General features: G+C 48.2%; 1 protein-coding gene across 1 annotated transcript; it reads left to right on the top strand.

Moving 5' to 3' along the window:
- The first annotated feature begins 21866 nt into the window (after window positions 1-21866).
- Window positions 21867-22442, top strand: LOC136846962 (uncharacterized). The gene has a single exon (XM_067118216.1). It carries the CDS (start codon window positions 21867-21869, stop codon window positions 22440-22442), a length of 576 nt encoding a protein of 191 aa, XP_066974317.1.
- Window positions 22443-24916: the final 2474 nt, after the last annotated feature.

The raw sequence follows: 24916 nt of genomic DNA on the forward strand, positions 1-24916 counted from the left end.
AATCACGGTGATGTGGTAAAAGTCATAATATGGCTGCATGAAGGACAAGAATCAGGACTACATGACGCCTTAAACATGGCAGGGTGGATATTGACTCTAAATACAAACACCTGAGTTCGACGGGATTTGTAGATGGGAACCGATATCCACTTATACCTCACCTGTTGGCCGTGTGGGTTAAGGCGTCCACTGTAGTCCTGAGTTTGTTGTCGTTGGTTTGAGCCCACGGGACGACGAACTTGTTATCAACTAAAAATTCCGTGATTCGGTATACATTTATATGAAAATATATTATTTCCTGATGTGATAGAATGTGATATAATTATATATATATATATATTAAAGGACATTTGTATATTTTCTGATTATATATGATATATATACATACATGATATATAAAAGTATATATATATATATATATATATACATATATATATATATATATATATATATATATATATATATATATATATATATATATATATATGTATATATATATATATATATATATATATATATATATATATATATAGTATATATTCATGATATTGCCTTTTAAACAAATAAAGTATAAGTTTTCTCAAATATCATGATATGCTTTATAATTGTCATATGATTTCTTCTTTATACAAGAGATATTATATAGTGTATGCTGTATATTAATAATAGTTAAGGCTATAAATGTCTTTGTAATGTCAGATCTCACAAATTTTACTGATTTAGATAACTTAACAGCGTAATTTAGAATCAATAATATCTTTCTTTATAATATTGTAGTAGCAAGAGAGAGAGATTAGGCCATACCATATGTTTGAGTTGTTATCAAGAGTGATAAGTGCATTGAAAGTTTAAGTTATAGGGAGACTCTGTTCGTCTTGTTTGATAAACGTGCCAGTCATGATTAGCTACATGCGTGTTGTATCGTTCTTGTTGATATCTCATCCAAACCTTTTTTCCTTAAGGGAAGCGTTTGACGAAAAAATCGAAGAATCCAAATTTTTTCTGATATTTCACATACGGACTCTTACACCTCTTGACTATACTCTCAGGAAATTTTATTATTAAATTTTTTGTATAATGTAATGATAACTTCAGTATATCGGTAGTAATTTCAATTTAGCTATCAAAGAAGAATATCTAAATGCGGTATATGGCAACTATATCCTACGCAAGTGCGTGGAAGCTCTGTTGGGTGAAGGAGTGTACCCACTCTGGCGATCAGTGGCAGCTCAGCTCTCGAAGAAGCAAGACCGCGCCTGCCCAACCTTGCCTGTGTTTTGACACACTTTTCGTTCAGCGCACTTATATTACTTTGCAAGTCAATTTTTTGTATTTCTCTTGGCTTTGCCGAGACCAAGAAAATTTAAACATCTACGTTCCATAAGAGAAAGGAAGAAACAATGTCATGAAGAGGGAGGCATCCAAGGGAGAGGAAAGAGGGGGGACCAGGAGCCTAAATATATATAAAATATAATTCAATATACATAAAATAATAATCACAGACAGCACCAATATGATGTAACATATCAAATTTGTTATAAAAACCTCAAAGTGTGAGACAACAAGCAAATAAATGGACAGACAAGCAAAAAATGTCATAAAACTTTGGAGGCCGATATCTCAAAACTAAAGTTATCAACCTTCAAATGGAAACTCAGACATAACAAATTCACCTATCTCAATGAAACAAAAAGCAAATGAAAGCTAAATAAATTGTCTACAAAACTATAGAGAGTTTTTTATTTTGTCCCAACAATATTTTTGTGATTTATTTTTCCACAAAATCGATCCAAGATTTTTCAAAAATCGAAAAGTATTTGTAAAAAAAATTGAAAAAAATGCTCTATTACTTTATTCTAATCTATAATACCTGTCTACCACGTAAATTTCAGCTCTTAGGTTGCAATAGTTATGGCTGAGTTTTTTTTGAAAGAATTTTTGGGGGCAGGGTACCAGCAAATGGGGGGGAAGGGAGAAAATATGAATACTGACCTTTTCGCTATACATAAACTAACCAATGCCCAAAATTTCAAACTGATTCATGCAAAAAAACCAGAGTTATTAATAAAAAACGATTTTTTCAAATGCTCCCCTTAAAGTCACATATTATTCTTGCTCAACTACGTCATGTTTTGTAAAACTGCATCAGCCGTGTCTTGCTCCCAAAACGTTTTAAAATGTTCCATGAATCTTGCTCCCAAAATGCCTTAATAATGATGTCATCTAGTTGTGTTGCTTCTAGTTCTTATTTTATAGTCCTTTTGTGGTGGTTTCCTCTCTCTCTCTTTCTTCAAAAGAGAGAAGTTATCAACGTAAAATATTTGTGTGATCATTAATATTTAACTTAGTTTTTGAGATCTAGCATTAGTTTTACAATTGTGTGTAATGGCACCTATCAGATAAGTGTGAATTTCAAGCTGCAGCATTTGGGGTAATCTTGTGAGTTATCACAAGTTTGTGCAAGGTAAAGTGGATTTTTGCAATTTTTGACTATGGTTAAAAGCATAATTTGAAGTTTGAAGAGGTGTTATTTGAACTGAATTGATTTTTGTGAGTGTTATTGATTTGTGTTTATTAGACCGGTCAGTTAAGTGAAATTATTTTTGGTGAATCTATTTCATTTATTTTTTACATATTTAATTTTTGTATGTTCTTGTATTTGGAATCTCTTAGTTTTTCACATTTTATATAGTGGTGATTTAACATTTATTTACTTAGCATTTTAAGCGTTTCTTAATAATTTTGCATACTTGATTTAATTTTCATTCCCTTAGATTTTCTTTTCAACTCTTAAGAATTTTGACTGATTAATTCAATTTCTTGATAAGTTTAACATTTGTGATTTAATTCAAGAATTAATTAAATTTTGTGTTTTCAAGTAAAGCTGTGATTTTTGATGTAAAGTAATAGCAAATTTTCTTTAAATTGTCAATTTTGATTTATTAATTTTGAATTAAAAATAAATTTTTGTATTTAAAGTTTTTACAATAGTGTTTCATTTATTAACCACCAGTGGTAGAATTAATTGTGTGCATATGGCATAGCAATACACATGTTTTGTTCCTTCAGTTTTTACTAATGTCACTCTAGCCTGGGGAGATAGTTCCAGTTGTTTGATGGAGTGATGCCTTTTTACATTAGTATACTTCTTGTTTAAATGTTGTTACCTCACACTAGCTTTGATAAACTTAGTCTGATTTCTCAAATGATTAGTAAGTTTTTGAAGGGACCATTGTTGCCTTTAGAGTACTCAGTCATAATGATATTGTTATGAGAGTTCAGGTATTTGGCTGAAGTGAGATAAATTTTTGAATTCTATGATTAATAGTGTAATAACCAGGCACTGGAACACTTTGTGACAACAAGAATTTGGTGCCCAGACCCGGGAGCAGAACAAAATATCACTCTGGTTTATGATTTATACTGGTGGTGTTAGGGAAATTTTGATAGGAGAGTGACCACATAGTTGTTTTTGTATTTTATTGTGAATTGTTTAGTTGAGTAACTTAGAGAAAATGGCCCTGGTCAATGTTCAGGAGCTTTTAGCAGCTCCTTCCATCCAAGAGTTATCTGAATCCAGCCTTACTAAGGCACAGTGGACTGCTTTAGCAGTGGCCTGTGGGGGTATTGTGTCTAGTGGTATGATTAAGGCACAAATCAAAAGTATTGCAATCCAATCATTGATGGACTCTGGTAAAGTAGATGAAGAGTTAGGAGTGGCACAATAATTATTGAATGTAGCTGAGGCAGAATCTATAAGCAGGTAAGAAGCTAATGCTGAGTCTGAGGTTAAAAAGAAAGAGAAAAGTGATGCTGAAGTAGAGCTTAGATTCGTAGCTGCAGAAAAAAAAAAGCTTGATTAAGTTGAAAATGCAAGCAGAAAAAGAAAGAGAGTAAAGAGAAGAAAGTTTGATTAAGCTTACAATGCAGGCTGAAAGAGAAAGAGAGGACAAAGAGAAAAGAGAAAGAAAAGACAGAGAAGAAGAAGAAAAAGCAGCAGAAGAAGAAAGAGAAAGAGAAAATGCAAGATATGAAAGGGAGATGAAATTATTAGAAGCTCGCTCCAAGTTACCTGTAACACTGTCTACCCCTACCCAAGGTAATCAAGACCCTGTATTTGATGTGGTAAGAGTGCAGAAGTTAATTCCAAAGTTTACAGAAGAAGCTCCAGATGAGTTTTTTCATCACTTTGAAAAAGTGGCTTCAGGTGTGGGATGGCCAGAAGATGAATGGTTGTAAGGACTGGGTATTGAGCAACATACTGGCTAGGTGTTAACTGGTTTATTGGTGGTTCCTTACTGAGATAAGTACAGAATCTTCGAAGATGTTATTGACGCGTGCAAGCGGTAAAGTAGCATCTACACACAGACAGGTAAAAACAGAGGTACAGATTCGGGCATCTGTGCTCGTCGGCAGACAAACAGATGGCGATGTTGAGAGACATAATTAACATACAGTGATGAAACATATATCAATGGAAAGGCCAGGAAATTCTACCTATGGCCAATTGCATGAGATTCGAGACAGATTAATGAATACAATGCAGTAGCATAATATATGTGAAATGGAGACGTTTGGCATCCTCACAAACAGAAACACACATACAGTTTCATACAGAAGATTCGGTGGAACATTGTGAGTACATGGTTAGAATGCTTGCATGGCAATGCAAGTAGTGGTGATTGTACATAAATCAAGACAACAATGGTAAGGGAGAAACAGACGGAAATATTGTATGGTTGAAGTCACGTTCGGTCAGAGAAAGAAAACAAGATGCTCTTGTTTTGTCTTGTCCTCTCTGATGGATGACGATTGACGAACACACGAACACACACGTGTTTGGAAGAGACGGCGTCAGGCTCTTACATGGTCAGTCTTGTTACAGAGAGTTTTCATTGGTAAAGGAAGAAGCGCCTATTTAGCCTTATCAGCTAATCAATGTAAAGAGTACAAGGTACTCAAACAATGTGCTACAGGTTTACCAGATGACCTTTGAGTGTTATGATGAAAGATTCAGATCTTTGAAAAAGGATGACAAGATGACTTTCTTGGATTATGCCTACAAAGTGAAAAGATGTTTCAAACGATGGTTGGAGGCTACTAGTTAAAACTATAGATGAACTTGAAGAACTAGCTGTTTTAGAACAGTTTCTTAGAAGAATTCCTGAACACATAAGAGCCTATTTGAGAGAGAGAGAGAGAGAGAGAGAGAGAGAGAGAGAGAGAGAGAGAGAGAGAGAGAGAGAGAGAGAGCAACTTGGCAAAGCTGCTGCATTGAGTGAAGATTACAATATCATAAGTAGTAGGCATACCAATAACGCCAAGTACCAGAACCAACAACGCACAGGTTTTAGGTCTCATCCAAATTTCAGGAACAAATTTACTAGTGGGAATCCTAGTGGTAATACAATGCAAAACAAGGTAATACCCCCTCAGCAATCTAATGTTAAAGCCTCATCATCCAGTTTCTCAAGACAGATACAGAAGACTAATGTTGTCTGCTTTAAGTGCGGAAGAGCAGGACACTATAGTCGAGATTGTTATCAGACACAACAACAGTCAAAGCCAGTTGTCAGGTGGGCAAACGTAACCAGGGGAAACATACTACAAAGAGCAGTGTGAGGAAGATTGAAACTATAGGAAAGACTGAAACTAAAAAGCAGAGTGTTTAACAACCAGTGGAAATGTAACTTCAAGCAGTGAGTGGGTGAGCAGCTTGGAGGCTTTTAAGCCATATATCCATGAAGGTATGCTGGCAGCTCAAGGAGGGAGTGTGCAGGTATCAGTCAAGGTATTACGTGATACGGGGAGTAACTATAGTGTGGTAGTTTGTGGTGCTCACCCACAGAAGGAGAAGAATCTCTCAGGAAATTCAGTTATTTTGAAGGGTATAGGAGAAGAGGTGTGCATTTTTTTGCCGGGTAATGAGGTAGGTTAAAGTGTACCATTTGTTCCTTGTCCTATAGTGACAGATAAACCGTTGAGGATTAGTCCTACAGTAGATTTAGAGAAGAATAACCCTCACCTGTTTCCAAGTTGTGTAACTACCAGGAGTATGAAGAGAACCATGTCAGCAAGTGAAGAAACTGAGGGTTTACCTGCACAAGAAGGATCAAGTGAAGGATCTTTGAGCTTAGAAGAGCTGTTTCAGGAAAGTGAAGTGTTCCCTAGTGCTAACAACGAAGAGATTTCCCAAGAAGAAGAACAAGTTGTTCTAGAAGAGACTCAGAGTAGTCAAGAGTGTTCCTGAAGATGATAATGAAGCTACAGTAGCAGAGTTAGCGGACGTTGAGAGTTCAGCATTTGAAGCTGGTCAAGTGACTAAAGAGAAGCTAATGGAACTACAGAAGGATACAACATTGACTGATTTGTTCTTCAGAGTTGCTGATTAAGAAGAGATGCAACAAACTCCTAGCTGTTATTATCAAAAGGAAGGCTTACTAATGACGAAGCACAGACCTGCAGATATACAAGGAAATGCTGAATGGGGCGAATATCATCAAATTTTGATTCCATATCCATTGAAGAAGTAAGTGGTAGTGTGAGAGAGGTGTGAAATAATGAGCAGGGAGACAAGTACTGCTGATTTACTGATAAAAACTAGCTGCTTATAAAGCGGGATGCAGACGTCTGCGTAGTTCGCAGAGACCGCTGTTACAAAGATTTACAGGTGACCTGAGGAGGTCAAACTAATTCCTTAAAAAACAGGACAGGTTCATACAGAGAACATAGTGATAAACAATGTCTGACATCCGACATAAATAACTTGTTACTTGTACATAATACATGATTGCTTAGAAAGACAACATATACACAGTTTACAATTATGATGATAAATATGTATTCCGCCTGACCTTAGGTTGTGGAAAGGCACCACAGAAAACAGGATGTTCTCCACAGAGAACGTGTTGGGCGGGGACTTTACAATACTCCCCCCAACAAAAGATGGAGGTAACGTCTGATTAAATCAGGTATCTGCTGGGGCGACGAAGGGGGCCTCTTTTTCTTGATGTCAACTGGAGAGGGTGGTTGCCTTCCCTGATGTCCTCTGCGGTGGTTTGTTGGGGTGCCTTTCCGTCAGGTTTCTGGGTTTTCTGGGGACGCCTTTGCCTTCTTCCTGCGACCATGGTTGTTTGAGGGGCTGCCGTATCTTGCAGGGGATCTTGGGGTCCGCCTTCATTGCCCCCTCCCCCAGGAATGCAGGTTTGAGACGATGTATTGACACCCAGTCTTCCTACCCATGGATGGATATTCGGAATGCCTTCTTGTTCCTTACCAGTACAAGGAAAGGTCTCTTGTAGGGCCTAGTCAAGGGTGGGCGTACAGCGTCATCCCTGACAAAGACGTGGGTGGATGAGGACAGCCCAGGGAGCATGAAGGGGGATGTATTGTCGGTGAATGTCTTTTGGCAGGGGGCGAACTTTCCAACTCTGTCTCGGAGCCTCTGCATTCCTATGTCGTCCCTGTTCTCTGCGACGAGTTCTACTGGGACTACCAGAGTCTCCCCATAGACTTTTTCCGCTGAAGAGGGGTCGCTGTTGGCTCTGGGGGCGTCCGGTACTGACATCGCTCAGTAGTGTTGATCCTCCTGAACCGAAGAGCATGTACTTCCACTTCAGCAACATGACGGCTGTATGGTATGCTGGGGTTTCAGGGTCAGCAGCTTGTTTGCGGGCGAGGTCCTCATAATTGATCCCGAGCTATACGGAATTGACCTCGATCCTTGAGAGGGCGTTGGCTACCGGGTTCTTCCTGCTGAGGAGGTATTTGATGGTGCAGGTGAACTCCGTGATGGCTGCAAGGTGCCACTGCTGCCTAGAGGACCACGTGTCACCCAGCTTTTTATGAAGGTGTGGACCAGCGGCTGGTGGTCAGTCTGAATTGTGAAGGGTGCCCCCTCCAGGAGGAACTTGAAGTGCCGTACCACCTTGTATGCTGCGAAAAGTTCTCGGTCGAAGGTGCTATAGCGGGACTCGGCGGGGTTTAGCCTCCTACTGAAGAAGGCAATGGGCTGAGGGGTCCCTCTGATGACCTGTTCCAGAACTGCTCCACAGGCAACGTTGCTGGCGTCTGTCGTCAGCTGGAGGGGAGTGCTGGGGTCCTGGTGGGCCAAAGATGTTGCTTTGGCGAGGGCGGCCTTCGTCAGGAGGAAAGCCTTCTGCCGGTCGGGGTCCTGATGGGGGAAGGGGTGGGGAACTTCTCGACGGCTTCGACCTTTGACGACATTGGGCGGACGCCCTCCGGGGATATCTTGTGGCCCAGGAACTCCACCTTCTTGATGCTGAAGGTGCATTTATCAAACCTGACGACGAGGCCACTCTCCTGCAGGTGCTGCAGGACCTTCTGGATGTGTCACAGGTGTTCCTCCCGAGATCTGGAAAAGATTTGGATATCGTCGACGTAGCAGACGCAGAAGTCCAGGTCCCCCCAGGATGCTGTCCATCAACCTCTGGAATGTCATGCCCGTGTTCCTCAGGCCGAAGGTAGAGAAGGCGAAGTTGTAGGACCTGAAGGGTGTGATGATGGTGTAAAGTCGCCGCTCAACGAGTTTTCTTTGAAGAACCTCCCGTTTTCTACAGTGCCTTTTTCTTCTGACCCTAGGTTGCAGTACCTAGCTATATTTTTATTATGTAATTATGCATTTATTACCTACTCATTTGTGCCCTTATGTGTTGTGTATGTGTCAGAGCATTTTTGTGTCTAATCTATTAATTTTATTTTTGTCACATTATCTGTATGTACTTGTCCTGTTTTGCATAGAGAATAATTGACCTCGGGTCACCTGTATGTCTTTGTATGTCTTTGTACTGATGTCCGCACGCTGCTTTATAAGCGGTCTGCTTCCTCAATAAACCAGCAGTAAATGTCTACCTGCTCTTTCTTTTGCACCCTCTCACAGTGGTGACCCCAGAGTCGTTCCCGGAGCCATTAACGGACCCAAACGGCGACTTAGTTTTGGCCTGATGAACTACCCCACGTCCTAACAGACTAACTACAGCGCTTTAACAGAGCGTTCGGGCGTACCGACCCTCGTCGGCAGATCGCCAGTGTCATTAGTGGACCAACACGCTCCCAAGCGTGTATTGACGCGAGTGTTAACTCACACTCCAATTGAGAGTGCAGAAGCGAGCATGGACAGAGACATTCCCTCCCACATACAAATAACCGCGAGCTTCACGGAGTCTGATATCTCCCTCGTGCAAAACCCACTCGCGCCCTTCCCCACGCCAAAGCCCCCGTGCTCCTCCACGCCGGTACCTGCTCCTCACGCGATGTCCCTCCTGATGGACCAACCGAAGTCCGCCCTCACCATAAAGCTGCTGCAGTTCACACACCACAATCCGCCATCATGGCTCTACAGGGTCAAGGGGCAATTTAGGGTGGCAGACCTGATCGATGAAGTGCTGCAGGCAGACGTTGTGATCAATGCCCTACTGGAGGAGATTCACAGGAAGGTCGCCCCATAGGTGACATCTGCTGCAAACCCTGCCACCTACCAGAAACTGAAGTCCTCTCTCGTCGAGACCTGCTCCCTGCCAGTCTCTGAGAGCCGCCCGCACCCTCAACCTCGTCAACAACCTCCAGCAGGACACGAACCTCCTGGAGACATGGCACGCCATCCAGGACCTTCTCCCCCTACCTGGGATGGATGGCAGTGGCAGGCACACGGAGATAAGCCTGTCGAGGGAGATCTTCCTCCGTCAGCTCCTCCCGGAGGTTCGGGGCCAGATCTTGGAGCCCTACACCCTGCTGGTCGAGGGGCTGATTAAAGCGGCACAGCAGCTGACTGACTCCACGAGGGCAGCAAAGTGGGCATCCATGCCCGCACACCCCATCAACTGCCTCCAGCCGGAGGAAACCACGGCAGGGGAGGTCAACGTCGCCGCCAGGAGGCTGCCACACCACCACCAGAAGAAGGAAATGCCAGGGCCTTGCTACTACCACCGGCGGTTTGGCAAGGATGCCCGGAACTGTGGGGCCCCTCGCCTTTTTGCCTATCCATAAAACGGGGGAAGCGGTGGCCAACAGAACAGGCCACCATGGCAGCAGAAGCACCCAGGAGCCCCGCACCAGTAGGTTTCTACATCCGCGACACCGTCTCCGGCAGGATGATGCTGATTGACACTGGGGCCGTGCGGTCAGTGTTCACGCCTTCCAGAGAAGACCGCAAGCGCCCATCGGACCCAGCTGCCTCCCTGACGGCCGCCAATGGGTTCCCCATCCTCTCCTACGGCACTAAGCTCCTGTTGGTCTCCATCCTGGGCCGGAGGTACAAGTGGAACTTCATCATCATGGACGTGAGGACCCCACTCCTGGGTGTGGACTTCCTGGTCCACTTCAGACTGGCAGTCGACCTTGGCCGCAAACGCCTGCTGGACACCGAGTCCTGCCAGTCCCTTCCCCTGGCACTGGACCCCAGTGTGCCCACAGTCTGTTCTGTCGCTCCACACCAATACGCCTCCCTCTTGAAGGAATTCCCTGAGGTATTCAAGCCCAAACGGCGTCAGGTGCCTGGGCCCCCCGCCAAACACGGGATATAGCACCACATCAAGACGAAGGGCTCCCCGACGCACGCAAAGTTCCGGAGGCTTCCCCCTTGGCGCCTTCAGGAGGCCAAGAATGCTTTCGCCGAGATGGAGCGTATGGGCATATGTAGGAAGGCCTCCAGCCCATGGGCCTCTCCCCTTCACATGGTGCAGAAACCAGACAGCTCCTGGAGACCCTGTGGCAACTACAGGTGACTCAACCTCGCCACAGAACCAGACCACTACCCTCTCCCAAACATGCAAGACCTCACGGCCTCTTTCCACGGGACCAAAATATTTTCAAAATTGGATCTTTTAAAATCCTACTTCCAGGTATCAGTAGCTCCAGAGGACATTCCCAAACCCGCCATCATCACACCCTTCAGGTCCTACATCTTAGCCTTCTCCACCTTCGGCCTGAGGAACACAGGAGCTACTTTCCAGGGACTGATGGACAGCATCCTGGGGGACTTGAACTTCTGCGTCTGCTACGTTGATGACATTCTAATTTTTCCCAGGTCCCACAAAGAACACCTGCAGCGCATCCAGAAGGTCCTGCAGCGCCTGCAGGAGAACGGCCTCGTCATCAGGTTGAACAAATGCACCTTCGGCGTCAACAGAGTCGACTTCCCGGGCCATGAGGTATCCCTGGGAGGCGTCTGCCCACTCGCATCGAAAGTCGAAGCTGTCTCCACTTTCCCCACCCTACCTCCATCAAGGGCGTACAAGAATTCCTCGGGATGGTCAACTACTACAGGAGATTCAACCCCCGGGGTCGCACACACCATGGCCCCCCTGACGGAGATCCTGAAGGGCCATCCGAAGATCTTAGTGTGGGGCCCCAGCCAGCAGCGGGTCTTCTCCCTCAAGAAGGCCACCCAGGACCCCAACGCCCCCCTCCAGCTAACAACGGACGCCAGCAACATCGCCTGTGGAGCCGTCCTGGAGCAGGTCATCGATGGAGCCCCTCAGCCCACTGCCTTCTTCAGCAGGAAGCTCAGCCCTGCTGAGTCCCGCTATAGCACCTTCGACAGGGAAGTCTGCGCAGTGTACCGGGCGTTACGCCACTTCAAATTCCTCCTGGAGGGCACACCCTTCACAATTTGGACAGACCACCAGCCACTGGTCCACGCCTTCACAAAGCTAGGGGATGCATGGTCCTCCAGGAAGCAATGGCATCTCACGACCATCACGGAGTTCACCTGCACCATCAAGTACCTCCCTGGCAGGAAGAACCCTGTAGCAGACGCCCTCTCGAGGATCAAACTCAACGCAGTGCAGCTCGGGATCGACTACGAGGACCTCGGCCGTGAACAGGCCACCTACCTAGAGGTTCCAGCTTACTACACCGCCATCATGTCGCTCAAGTGGAAGGACGTGCCCCTCGCCCCTGAGGGGCCACCCCTGCCCACTGGTGCCTGCCTCCCATCATCGTCTAGTCTTTGACATCATCCACGGACTGTCCCACCCCTCCGGCAGGACGACGGCCAAGCTGCAGGCAGAGAAGTTCATCTGGCATGGGATACGGAAGGACGCGATGACCTGGGCGAGGCAGTGCATCCAGTGCCAGAACAACAAAGTAGGGCGCCACACTGAGTCGGGGGTGGGCGACTTCCCCCAGCCAGGAAGGCGTTTTGGGCACATCCACGTCGACGTAGTGGGTCCTCTTCCCCCATCAGGAGGGGCCAGGTACCTTCTGACAGTCGTCGACCACTCCACCAGGTGGCCCGAAGCTACACCCACGGAAGAAGCCACCGCCAGCGCATGCGCCGAGGCCCTCCTCTCCAGGTGGATCAGCCGGTTCGGTGTCCCGGACCATATAACAACGGACAGGGTCCTGTCTGAGCTGTGGACTGCCCTGGCACACCTGTTGGGGACCACTCACCACAGCACCACTGCCTACAACCCCGTGGCCAAGAGATTGGTGGAAAGGTTCCAGAGGTCCCTGAAGGCGTCCCTCATGGCCCATTGCACTGCCGAGAATTGGAAGTACCAGCTGCCCTGGGTCCTCCTCGGGCCGAGGACTGCCCCCAGAGCCAACGACGACCCGTCCGCAGCAGAAAAAGTCTACGGGGAGTCTCTCGTAGTCCCGGGCGAACTCATCACAGAGGACTGAGACAACTTAACAACCCAGAGGCCCAGCAACAATGTTGGAAAGTTCGCCCCCTGCCGGTGGACATACACCGACAGGACAACCCCCTACATGCCTCCCGGTCTGTCCACCACCCACGTCTTTGTCAGGAACAACACCGTCCGCCCACCCTTAACCAGGCCCTACAGGGGGAACTTCCTTGTGCTGGAGAGAAACAAAAAGGCGTTCCGGCTGACCGTCCACGGGAAGGACAACTGGGTGTTGATAGACCGCCTCAAGCCCACACTCTTGGAGGAGGACATCGGCGGCATTCCTCAAAGGCCCCCACAGGAGATGTTGCCCCCGCAGCCCACCCCGCCCACAAGAAAGTCGTGTGGCCGCCCCCAGCCCACCCCGCCCAAAAGAAAGTCGCGTGGCCGCCCCCCTAAGGCCCTGGACCCAGGCAGGAATGCAGCCAACCGCTCCCTCAAGCAACACATCCCCCAGCTGACATCGAGGAGCTGCGGCCCTCTCCACCACCCCAGCAGATACCTGCTTTGATCAGACGTTACCTACGTCTTGGGGGGAGAGTATTGTAAAGTCCCTGCTCAACGGGTTTTCTTTGAAGAACCTCCTGTTTTCTACGGTACCTTTTTCTTCTGACCCTAGGTTGCAGTACTTGGCTATATTTTTATTATGTAATTAGGCATTTATTACCTACTCATTTGTGCCCTTATGTGTTGTGTATGTGTCAGGGCATCTTTGTGTTTCATCTATTAATTTTATTTTTGTCACGTTATCTGTATGTACCTGTCCTGTTTTGCATAGAGAATAATTGACCTTGGGTCACCTGTATGTCTTTGTACTGACATCCGCACGCCGCTTCATAAGCGGGCTGCTTCCTCAATAAACCAGCAGTAAATGTCTACCTGCTCTTTCTTTTGCACCCTCTCACCATGGCGGTTTTGGGGATGTCCTCTGGAGCTACTGGGACCTGAAAATAAGATTTTATTAAGTCCATTTCAGAGACTATCCTGGCCCCGTGGAAAGAGGCCGTCAGGTCCTTCATGTTCGGCAGGGGGTAGTGGTCTGGTTCTGTTGCCAGGTTCAGCCGCCTGTAGTCACTGCAGGGCCTCCAGGTGCTGTCTGCTTTCTGCATCATGTGAAGAGGGGAAGCCCACGGGCTGGGAGCCTTTTTGCATATGCCCATCCTTTCCATCTCTGCGAAGGCCTTTTTGGCCTCCTGAAGGTGCTGCGGGGGAAGCCGTGGGAACTTCACGTGCGTCGGGGGGCCCTTTGTCTTGATATGGCAGTATATCCCGTGTTTGGCAGGAGTCCAGGGCATCTGGCGGAGCTCTGGTTTGAAGACCTATGGGAACTCCTTCAAGAGAGAACCATACTGGTAGGGCGCGATGGAACAGATGGCGAGCTCCCTGGGGCCTGGTGACAAGGGCAGGGACTGGCAGGACTGGGTGTCCAGCAGGCGTTTGCAGCCGACGTCGACTACCAGACTGAAGTGGGCGAAGAAATCCGCCCCAGGAGTGGAGTCCTGACGTCCGCGATGATGAACTCCCAACTGTACCTCGGGCCAAGGATGGAGATCGACAGGAGCTTGGTGCTATAGGAGAGGATGGGGGACCCGTTTGTGGCCGTCAGGCAGGTAGTTGGGTCCAGCGGTCGTCGGCAAAATGCCGAATGTATGGCTCCAGTGTTGACCAACATCATCCTGCCGGAGATCGCGTCGCAGACGTAGAACCCTCCTGGTAAGGGGCCCCTGGGTGCATGCGGGAGGGGGGAATAGGGAGGTGTCTGCCTCCGAGAGGTTCGTGGTAATTTGTACTTGGTTGGGAATGTCTCCGTCCATGCTCTCTTCGCGCTCTCACTTGTGGTGTGTGGGAAAACTCACGCCAATACATGCTGGGGGAACGTGCCATGTGGGGCCGCTACTGACGTTGGCGACCTGCAGATGAGGGTCGGTTAACGCCCGAACACTTTGTCAGAGCGCAGTAGTTAGTCCGTTAGGGGCATGGATTAGGTTCATTGGGCCAAGACTTAGTAGCCGTTTGGGTCCATTAATGGCTTCCAGGAACCACTCCTGAGGTCACCACTGTAAGAGAGGTGCGAAATAATGAGCAGGGAGACAAGTACTAGTCATTTATTGATGAAAACTAGCTGCTTATACAGTGGGATGCGGACGTCTGCGTAGTTCGCAGAGACCGCTGGTACAAAGATTTACAGGTGACCTGAGGTCAAACTAATTCCTTAAAAAACAGGACAGGTTCATACAGAGAACATAGTGATAAACAGTGTCTGACATCCGACATAAATAACTTGTTACTTGTACATAATACATGATTGCTTAGAAAGACAACATATACACAGTTTACAATTATGATGATAAATATGTATTCCGCCCGACCTTAGGTCGTGGAAAGGCACCACAGAAAACGGGATGTTCTCCACAGAGAACGCGTTGAGCGGGGACTTTACAGTAGCAGTAGCTCACGAGTCTGGACATATGGGAATCAGGAAGACTGTAGAGAAGATTAAGAAGATTATGGACTTCACAAAGATGTAAGCAGGTTCTGTCGAGAATGTCACACCTGACAAGTAGCTGCAAAACGGAATGAAACCATTCTGTAAGCACCCCTGAAACCCATAAAAGTTACAGGAGAAACATTTAGCAAGGTGATTATAGATGTGGTTGGGCCGCTTCCAAAAACAAAGGAAGGAAATGAATATCTGTTAACATTAATGTGTCTTGTGACAAGGTATCCTGAGGTAATTTCTGTAAGAAGTATAAATGCCAAGATAATTGTTGAGAAGTTGGTGGAGTTTTTCTCCAAGTTTGGAATACCAGAAATTGTGCAAAGTGATAAGAGGAACGAACTTTACTTCTAAATTGTTCCAGGATGTGATGAACTTGTTAGGGGTGAAACAACAGTTATCAACTGCTTATCATCCAGAGACTCAAGGAGCCTTGGAAAGGTTCCACCAGACATTGAAAAGTATGTTACGAAATACTGTTATGAGACAGGAAAAGAATGGGATGCTGGTTTACCCTTAATGTTGTTTGAAGTGAGGAATGCTTATCAAGAAAGCATGGGATGTTCACCTAATGAGATGATTTTTGGCCAAGAACTGAGAGGTCAGTTGAAGATTCTTGCAGCACTCTCCACAGTCACCACATTAACACATCATGACCTCACCGCCGCCGCCCTGAGACTTACCACGGACGCCAGCAACATTGCTTGCGGGGCGGTGCTGAAGCAGGTGTTAGATGGCTCCCCACGTCCGCTGGCCTTCTTCAGTCGCAAGTTAACACCGCTGGAGACCCGCTACAGCACATTCGACAGGGAGCTGCTGGCAATCTACCAAACCGTGTGGTGCTTCAAGTACCTCTTGGACGCACCCCTTTTACCATCCTCACAGACCAAAAGCCTTTAGTACATGCGTTTACGAAGGCGGGAGACAATGGTTTGAGAGGCAGCAGCGGCACTTGACCGCTATCTCTGAGTCCAGCTGCACCATTAGCTACGTCCCTGGCAAGAAGAACCCAGTAGCCGACGCCCTATCAAGGGTCGAGATAAATTCCGTCCACCTTTGCATAGACTGCAAGGACCTAGCGATGGAACAGGCCACAGACCTGGAAACAGCAGCCTACTGCATGGCACTCACCGCACTGAAATGGGAAGACGTGCCAATAGGAGGATCCAGTTCAATACTTCTCTGCGACACCAGCACGGGCTGCCCATGTCCCCTGATCCCTGCGTCCAGGAGAAAGCAGATGTTCGATGTCATCCACGGCCTGTCCCATCCATCAGGCCGAACAACGGCACGCCTGATGACAGAGAAGTTTGTGTGGCATGGTATCAGGAAGGACGTTCGGCAGTGGGCGAAGAACTGCATACCGTGCCAAACAAGTAAAGTCACCCAGCACACGGAATCAGGCATCGGAGAATTCCCTCAACCACGTCGGCGCTTCGGTCACATCCATATAGACGTTGTAGGTCCTCTGCCGCAATCAGGGGGCGCCAGATGCCTTCTGACGGTCATAGACCGTTCCACACAGTGGCCGGAAGCAACCCCGATGACGGAAGCATCAGTGAGTGTCTATGCAGAGGCCCTCCTGTCGAGTTGGATCAGCTGTTTTGGTGTGCCTGACAGCATGACTTTGGACAGGGGCCCGGCATTCTCGTTGGAGCTCTGGGTCGCCATGGCACACCTGATGGGGACAACTCTCCACAGTACGGCGGCATATAAACCCACAGTCAATGGCATGGTGGAAAGGGCCCACCGTCCATTGAAGGCAGCTCTGATGGCACGCTGTATCGACGACAATTGGAAGGTCCAGCTCCCCTGGGTACTGCTGGGTCTCCGCACCACATCGAGGGCAGACAGCAATGTATCTCCTGCAGAGAAAGTCTACGGCAAAACACTAGCTGTTCCAGGAGAGTTCTTCCCCACCGTGCCGGACGACACAGATACCTCCCTTCCAAGGCTGAGGGAAGTGGCACAGAAGTTTGCGCCCTGCCGAAAGACTTTCACAGATAGGACCCACGTCTACAGCCATGGGGGCCTGGATACCTGCACCCACATCTTCATCAGGATCAACGCCCACCCTTGGCCAGACTGTACAGGGACCCATACCGTGTTGTCAGCAGATCATCTAAGGTCTATCTCATCAACATCCACGGGCATGAAGACTGGGTTTCTGTCGACCAGCTGACACCAGCTTTCCTTTTAGACAGTGGAACTCGGGAGGAAACTGGCAGGCACCCCAGAATTCCTCCACAAAACGTGGCCGCAGATGATCCCGTCGCCATCCCGAAACGGGTTCGAGGACTTCCTAAGGGCCACACTAAGGAAGTCATCCGCTCGGCTAAGATGCTGGGCGATTCAGCAGTCGAAGCCGCCCCATGTCCAGAGGTATCAAGAACTCGGGGCTGGCTCCTGCTCCCAAAACGATTCTGTGATTGATTTTTTTCAGATATCTTCCAATCATTACTTTTGTAATTATTGTCTTGGGAGTACTTGTAAAGACGTCAGACGTCTCTTCGTTTTCGCATCAATCACATCATGCATTGCATTTCTTAATATGTCAAGACTCTCATGTAAATATTCATGTGTAGAATTTTCTGGCCTTTCCGCTGATATGTTCATCATTGTACATTTAATATGTCTCTCAAAATTGCTATTTGTTTGTCTGTCAAGAAACACAAATTGCTCAGAGTGCAGGTCACAGTGATCGGAGGTCAGGCACCAAGTTTCCTGCGCTCAGGTAATAAATTTTTTAATACCCAATTGACCTTTCTTGTCCTCACACTGTTACACACACTTATAAAACTAATGCTAGATCTTAAAAAATAAGTTAAATATTACTGACCACACAAATATTTTACGTTGATAACTTCTCTGTTTCTTCAAAAGAGAGAGGAAACCACCACAAAAGGGCTCTAAAATAAGAATGAACAAATTTTTAGGCTTCCAGCTTGAAACAACACAACCAGATGACATCATTATTAAGGCATTTTGAGTGTAAGGGCGACAAATCATGCCACTCCTTCTTTGTGTTTCTCCTTTCAGATGTACATTAATCACGTCATGTATTTTATTTGTCTTTATTTCAGATTCTTTATGTACCTCATCTTATGTATCATTGTACGGCCTTTCTGCTGATATGTATATCTACCTTTTATATGTCATGTAACGAATGTTGTACATATTTTTATGCTTGCCAGAAAACACAAATCTTGTATGGATGCAGCAGGGGGCCTTGGGTCGCCTGCTACCTTTCCATCCACTTTTTGTCTTATAAACACCTGTCGAGAATAATAAAGAATCAGTCTCTGTTTTGACATTTCTCTTGAACCTCACACTGGTGACCCCAGGTCAGGGACAGGTAGCGTGGTTTTGGCCTAGCCATTAACGGACTAACTATAGCCACACCCTTCCATCAGAAAGCCTTTAGCGGACTAACTACGGCATAAAGTTTAGGGCTCTGATAGCACCCTCCCTGGCGGAAACCGTGCCATTAACGAACTAAATACGGCGTACCCAAAAGGGCACGTTTTGGCACTTCAATCGACCTCTCGAACAAATCAGCACCATTAACATACTCAATACGGCGAATTTTCCTGCGTTTTGGTGCGTGAGAAGTAAAGATGTCAGAAACATAACCTCAATGCGAACCCATGAGCATCGTCTGTACGCCTCTCTCACCAACAAAGCCAGACACAGTCAAACTTCCCCCGTTCTCGCGGCAAAACACGGCATCATGGTTCCAGCACGCAGACGCACCCTTTCGCATGGCGCGCATCTCAGACGATGCTACAAACTCAGACAGTGTCATGACAGCGCTCCCAGAAGAAGTATTCAGCAGAATCTCCCCCTGGCTGGACGCACAACCTGACAAAGTAACATACACGGACTAAAAGAACAAACTGCTGAATTCCTACTCCATGCCCATGTCCGAGAGAGTGCAGCGCGCATTTGACCTGTTATCCCAGCCCCTTGGAGATAAATCACCCAGGGAAGACTGGGACCAGCTGCAGGGGTTGATAACCATCCCAGGTCACAACAAGAACAGGAGGAAAAGGACAATAGACCTGACAAAAGCAGTTTTCCTTCGGTGCCTCCCGCAGGAAGTTCAGCGCCAGATAAGGGGTGCAGAGAACCTGGACATGGATGCCTTAGTCGATGATGCCCAGAAACTTTACAAGGCCACCAAGGTCTCAACACATGCCACCGCCCTCGCAGCCACTGCCCTAGGAGCCTGCAACCTGTCGGAGGAAGATGGCGACGACGACTGAGACATCAACGTCGTTTATAAGAAAAGACCATAGAAAGTTCGGGACCAACGCCAGAACCTGATGGCCTCCGTGTTCTTTCACAAAAAACGACAAAGGCAGCCACAAGTAACAGCTGTGGCCGCAAAATCCAACTCCCCCACCCAGCAGGTTTTTTCATCACGGACGAGATTTCCAAACGGCGCCTGCTGGTATATACAGAGGCAATGCAGTCGGTCTTCCCGCGACGTCTGCTGGTAGATACGGGGGCAATGCAGTCGGTCTTCCCTCCATCCAGGGAAGGTTTAGAAAAAATACCTGACTCAGTACCCACCCTCATAGCAGCAAACGGAACTCCCATCCGCACTTATGGCACGACGACCCGGCTATCTCAATCCTGGGGCACAGATACCACTGGCCTTTTGTCATAGCGGATGTTAATTTCCCCCTACTGGGTGCGGACTTCCTAGGGCACCATGGACTTCTAGTTGACGTTGCCAGACAACGCCTCCTCAACACAGGAACATGCCACTCCTGCCAGCTCTCCACTGGACCTGGAATGCCCACCATCTGCTCCACAGTCCCCAACAGCTACACGTCCCTCCTACAGGAGTTCCTGGACGAATTCAAACCAGAGCTGTGCCAGTCACCTGGGGCCTCAGCAAAGCATGGCATCTTCCACTACATCACCACAACGGGCCCACCAACCCATGCCAAGTTCCGACAACTGTCCCCCCCGAAGTTACGAGACGCCAAACAGGCCTTTGCAGAGATGGAACGTATGGGCGTCTGTAAAAAGGCATCAAGCACGTGGGTGTCTCCCCTCCACATGGTAAAGAAATACGATGGTTCATGGAGGCCCTGCGGGGACTATCGGCACCTGAATTTAGTAACAACACCAGACCACTAGCCCCTCCCTAACATGCAGGACCTAACAGGTGCCCTCCACGGAGCCAAAATTTTCTCTAAGATGGACCTACTGAAGTCGTATTTCCAAGTCCCTGTACATCCTGATGACGTCACAAAAACCACCTTCATCACGCCTTTCGGGAGCTACACATTTTCCTATTCCACTTTCAGTCTCAGGAATGCAGGCGCCATATTCCAGCACCTGATGGATACTATCTTGGGAGATCTGCCTTTCTGCATCTGCTATGTCGACAACATTCTCACCTTCTCCAGGTCCCCAGAGGAACACCTTCACCACGTCCGTGCCGTCATGAAACTCCTGCAGGACAGCGGGTAAGTTGTCAGGTTTGACAAGTGCATTTTTGGGAAAGAAAAAGTAGACTTCCTTGGCCATGAGATTTCCCCAGCAGGAGTGCACCCCACAGCCTCTAAAGTAAAAGCTATAGAAAATTTCCTGGAACCACAAACCATCAAGGGCCTTCAGGAGTTTCTCGGGATGATAACCTACTACTGGAGCTTCACCCCAGATATTGCCCACATCATGTACCCCCTGACATCATTCCTGAAGGGGAAACCAAAAACACTAACATGGGAAGCTCCGCAGCAGCAGGCATTCATTCAAATGAAAAGGGCCCTCTCCAGTGCCACCACCTTAACTCACCGCAACCCCACCGCTGCCCTCAAGGTGACAACGGTTGTCAGCAACATCGCCTGTGGTGCAGTACTCGAACAGCTGGTGAATGGCATGCCCCAGCCCTTGGCCTTCTTCAGCCGCAAGTTTTCGCCAGCTGAGACCTGCTACAGAGGCTTCGACAGAGAGCTGCTGGCTATCTACCAGGCTGTGAGGCACTTCAAGTACCTGCTGGAGAGAACCGAATTCACAGTCCTAATAGATCACAAACCCTTGGTTCACGCATTTGCAAAGCAGGGGGACGCATGGTCTGCAAGGCAACAGCGGCACCTGACCGCCATCTCCGAATTCGGTTGCATCATCAACTACGTTCCTGGCAAGAAAAACCCAGTGGCTGACGCTCTGTCAAGAGTAGAAATGAATTCCTTTCACCTCGACATCGACTACGAAGATCTCGTGAGAGAACAAGCAGCAGACCCAGAGACGGCAGATTACAGGACGGCAGTGACAGTTCTCGAATGGAAAGACGTGCCCTTAGCAAACTCAGACACAACTCTCCTCTGAGATACCAGCTCAGGCTGCCCACTCCCCCTGGTGCCCGCATCGAGGAGAAAGCACTTGTTTGACATAGTCCACAGTCTCTCCCATCCATCGGGGTGCACAACGGCATGCCTCATGACTGACAAGTTCGTCTGGCATGGCATAACAAGGACGTCTGCCAGTGGGCAAGGAGCTGCATCCTGTGTCAGACGAGCAAAACATCCCAGCACATAGAGTCCGGGATTGGCGATTTTCCCCAGCCTCGTCGACGGTTCGGCCACATCCACATCGACGTCGTCAGGCCCCTTCCGCAGTCGGGGAGCCAGATACCTCCTGACGATCATAGACTGCTCCGCTCGCTTGCCCGAAGCAACCCCCATGGATGAAGCATCAACAACATCATGTGCAGAGGCCAGTTGGATCAGCCACTTCAGAGTGCCAGACAGCATCACTACAGAAAGGGTCCTGCCTTCCTGTCAGAGCTCTGGGTCTCCTTGGCACACCTGATGGGTACAACTCTACACAGCACAACGGCATACAACCTCACAGAGAACGGCATGGTCGAGAGGGTGCACTGCTCTCTTAAAGTAGCTCTCATGGCACGCTGCACCGACGAGAGGTGGAAGGAACAGCTGGCCTGGGTCCTGCTGGGTCTCTGCACTGCACTGAAAGCAAATGGTGAAGCCTCCTCTGCTGAGAAAGTCTACGGGGAAACACTGGCCGTCCCCAGAGAATTCTTCCCTCCCGAGGTTGAGGAAACTCGCACAGAAGTTTGCGCCCTACCACAAGACCTTCATCAACAGAACCATCACCAACAGCCCACCCGCCTTACACTCCTGTGCCTACGTCTTCGTCATGGTGGACACCTGCCCTTAACCAGGCCCTACAGAGGGCCCCACCGAGTCATCAAGCGAGCCAGCAAAGCATTCCCCTCGACATCCACGGGCGGGAGGACTGGATCACCTTCGGCAGGCTGAAACCCACATTCCTGTTGGACAGCAAAGTGAGCGAAGAAGAAGGCAGGTGCCCCAGAGTCCCCCCCTCAATACCTGCCTGCAGATGCACCCACTTCCTCACCAAGGCGGGGCCTGAGGCGGCCCAGGAAACTCTTCCAGCCAACCCCAGGTGTCAGCTCCACCCCGAACCCACAGTTCTCCAGAAGCAGGGGCCCAACTCCGACGGCCCCAGCTCCTCCATGATTAATGTTATTTCATCCAATAATTGCTCCTCTAATTATTGTCTTGGGGGGAGGAGTATTTGTAACGGCGTCAAATCGCCTCTCCTTTCTTGTGTTTATCCCTTCATATGTACATTAATCACGTCATGTATATTACCTGTCATTATTTCAGATTCTTTATGTACCTCATCTTATCCATCATTGTACGGCCTTTCTGCCGATACATATATCTACCTTTTATATGCCCTGTAACGAATATTGTACGTATTTTTATGCTTGTCAGAAAACAAATTCTGTGTGGACGCAGCGGGGTGCCTCGGGTTGCCCGCTACCTTTCCGTCCGCTTTCTGCTTTATAGACACATGTCAAGAATAATAAAGAATCAGTCTCTCTTTTGACAATTCTCTTCAACCTCACAATATATATGGTTTTGTCCTTTTTCAACTCAGACAAGGCATTTCTATAATATGCTGGGAAATTCATTTCATATGGAAATTTCATTGCTGAATATATGAGACCTTTTATTATGTAATACTGTTTCTGGCAAAGGTTACTGAATTTTTCAAACTTCATTGCTGAATATATACCTTTTATTATGTAATACTGTTTCTGGCTTAGTTGAAATTACAAATGTTAACCCATAGCCTAAAGCGCATATAACATCTTCACTAATAACTTTTCTTGATAAATTTTTAAGAGGTGCTGAATAATGAGCAGGAGAAAAGTTACTGCTACTTTATTCAGGATGCAGGCAGTTTATATAGCGGTGGACTGACGTCACACAGATGAATACAATAGAATCTTGGTGACCTGAGGTCAATTACTCTCGACAATAATTACAATGGATAAATACAAGTTGAGTTAAAAGGAAATGGACAATGGCTGATCTAACAATATTCTAATACATGTGAAAAAGAGACATACAAAATAAGTTGGTAACAGGTACAAATTTACATGGACAAGCGTGGTTGATTCAGTATGGCAGATCCTGCTTGACCCACTCCTTTGGAGCGGTATAGAAAACGGGTTGTCCATCATCGAAGACCAGCATAGCGGGGACTTTACAAATACTCCCCCCACAAGACGTGGGTGACGTCTGATTAGTCCAGGTATCTGCTGGGATGTTGGAGAGTGTCACTGCTCCGCAAAGTGAGCTGGGGGCTGCGGTGTGAGTGGGAGCGGCTGGCTATGGGTGTGGCAGGTTGCTTTCAGGGGCGGCCCCGTGTCCTTCTTTTGAGGTGGCCTGGCTGCAGAGGCGACGGCTCACAAGGAGGGCGCTGCGTGGTGCCGTCTGCTGTTTCCTCCAGAAGGGCGGGCTTGAGGCAGTCGATCGACACCCAGTCACCCTTCCCGTGCAGGGCGAGGCGGAAGGCTTTGTTGTTCCTCTCAAGCACACGGAAAGGCCCCCTGTAGGGCCTGGTCAGTTGGGGGGGTGACGGACGGCGTCGTCCCTGATGAAGATGTGGGTGGCAGAGGACAAGCCGGGAGGCGTGAAGGTGATAGACCTGTCGATGTACGTCCGCTGGCAGGGGGCGACCTTCCTGACGATGTTGCGGAGCCTCTGCACTGACGGGTTGTGCTGGTCTTCCATGACAAGTTCGCCTGGGACAACCAGGGGCTTCCTGTAGATTTTCTCCACTGCAGACGGGTCGCCGTTGGCTCTGGGGGCAGTTCTCAGCCTGAGGAGGACCCAAGGCAGCTGGTACTTCCAATCTTCAGCGGTGCAGCGGGCAATGAGGGACACCTTTAGGGACCTGTGGAATCTCTCCACCAATCCGTTGGCTGCGGGGTTGAAGGCGGTGGTGGTGTGGTGAGATGTCCCCAGCAGGCATGCCAGGGTGGACCACATCTCGGACAGGAAGGCCGGGGCCCTGTCGGTGGTTATGTGGTCCGGGACGCTGAACCGGCTGATCCACCTGGAGAGGATGGCCTCGGTGCACGCGCTGGTGGTGGCTTCCTGCATGGGCGTCGCTTCAGGCCACCTGGTTGAGCAGTCGACGATCGTCAGGAGATATCTGGCCCCGCCTGACGGGGGAAGAGGGCCGACGACGTCGATGTGTATGTGACCAAACTGTCTCCCCGGCTGGGGAAACTCGCCTACCCCTGACTCAGTGTGACGCCATATTTTGCTGGTTTGGCACCGGATACACTGTCTCGCCCAGGTCCTGGCGTCCTTCCGCATCCTGTGCCAGACGAACTTCTCCATCAGCAGCTTGGCCGTCATCCTGCTGGAGGGGTGAGACAGCCCGTGGATGACGTCAAATACCAGGCGGC

This window comes from Macrobrachium rosenbergii, chromosome 16, assembly GCF_040412425.1.
Source record: "Macrobrachium rosenbergii isolate ZJJX-2024 chromosome 16, ASM4041242v1, whole genome shotgun sequence".
NCBI classification, from domain to species: domain Eukaryota; kingdom Metazoa; phylum Arthropoda; class Malacostraca; order Decapoda; family Palaemonidae; genus Macrobrachium; species Macrobrachium rosenbergii.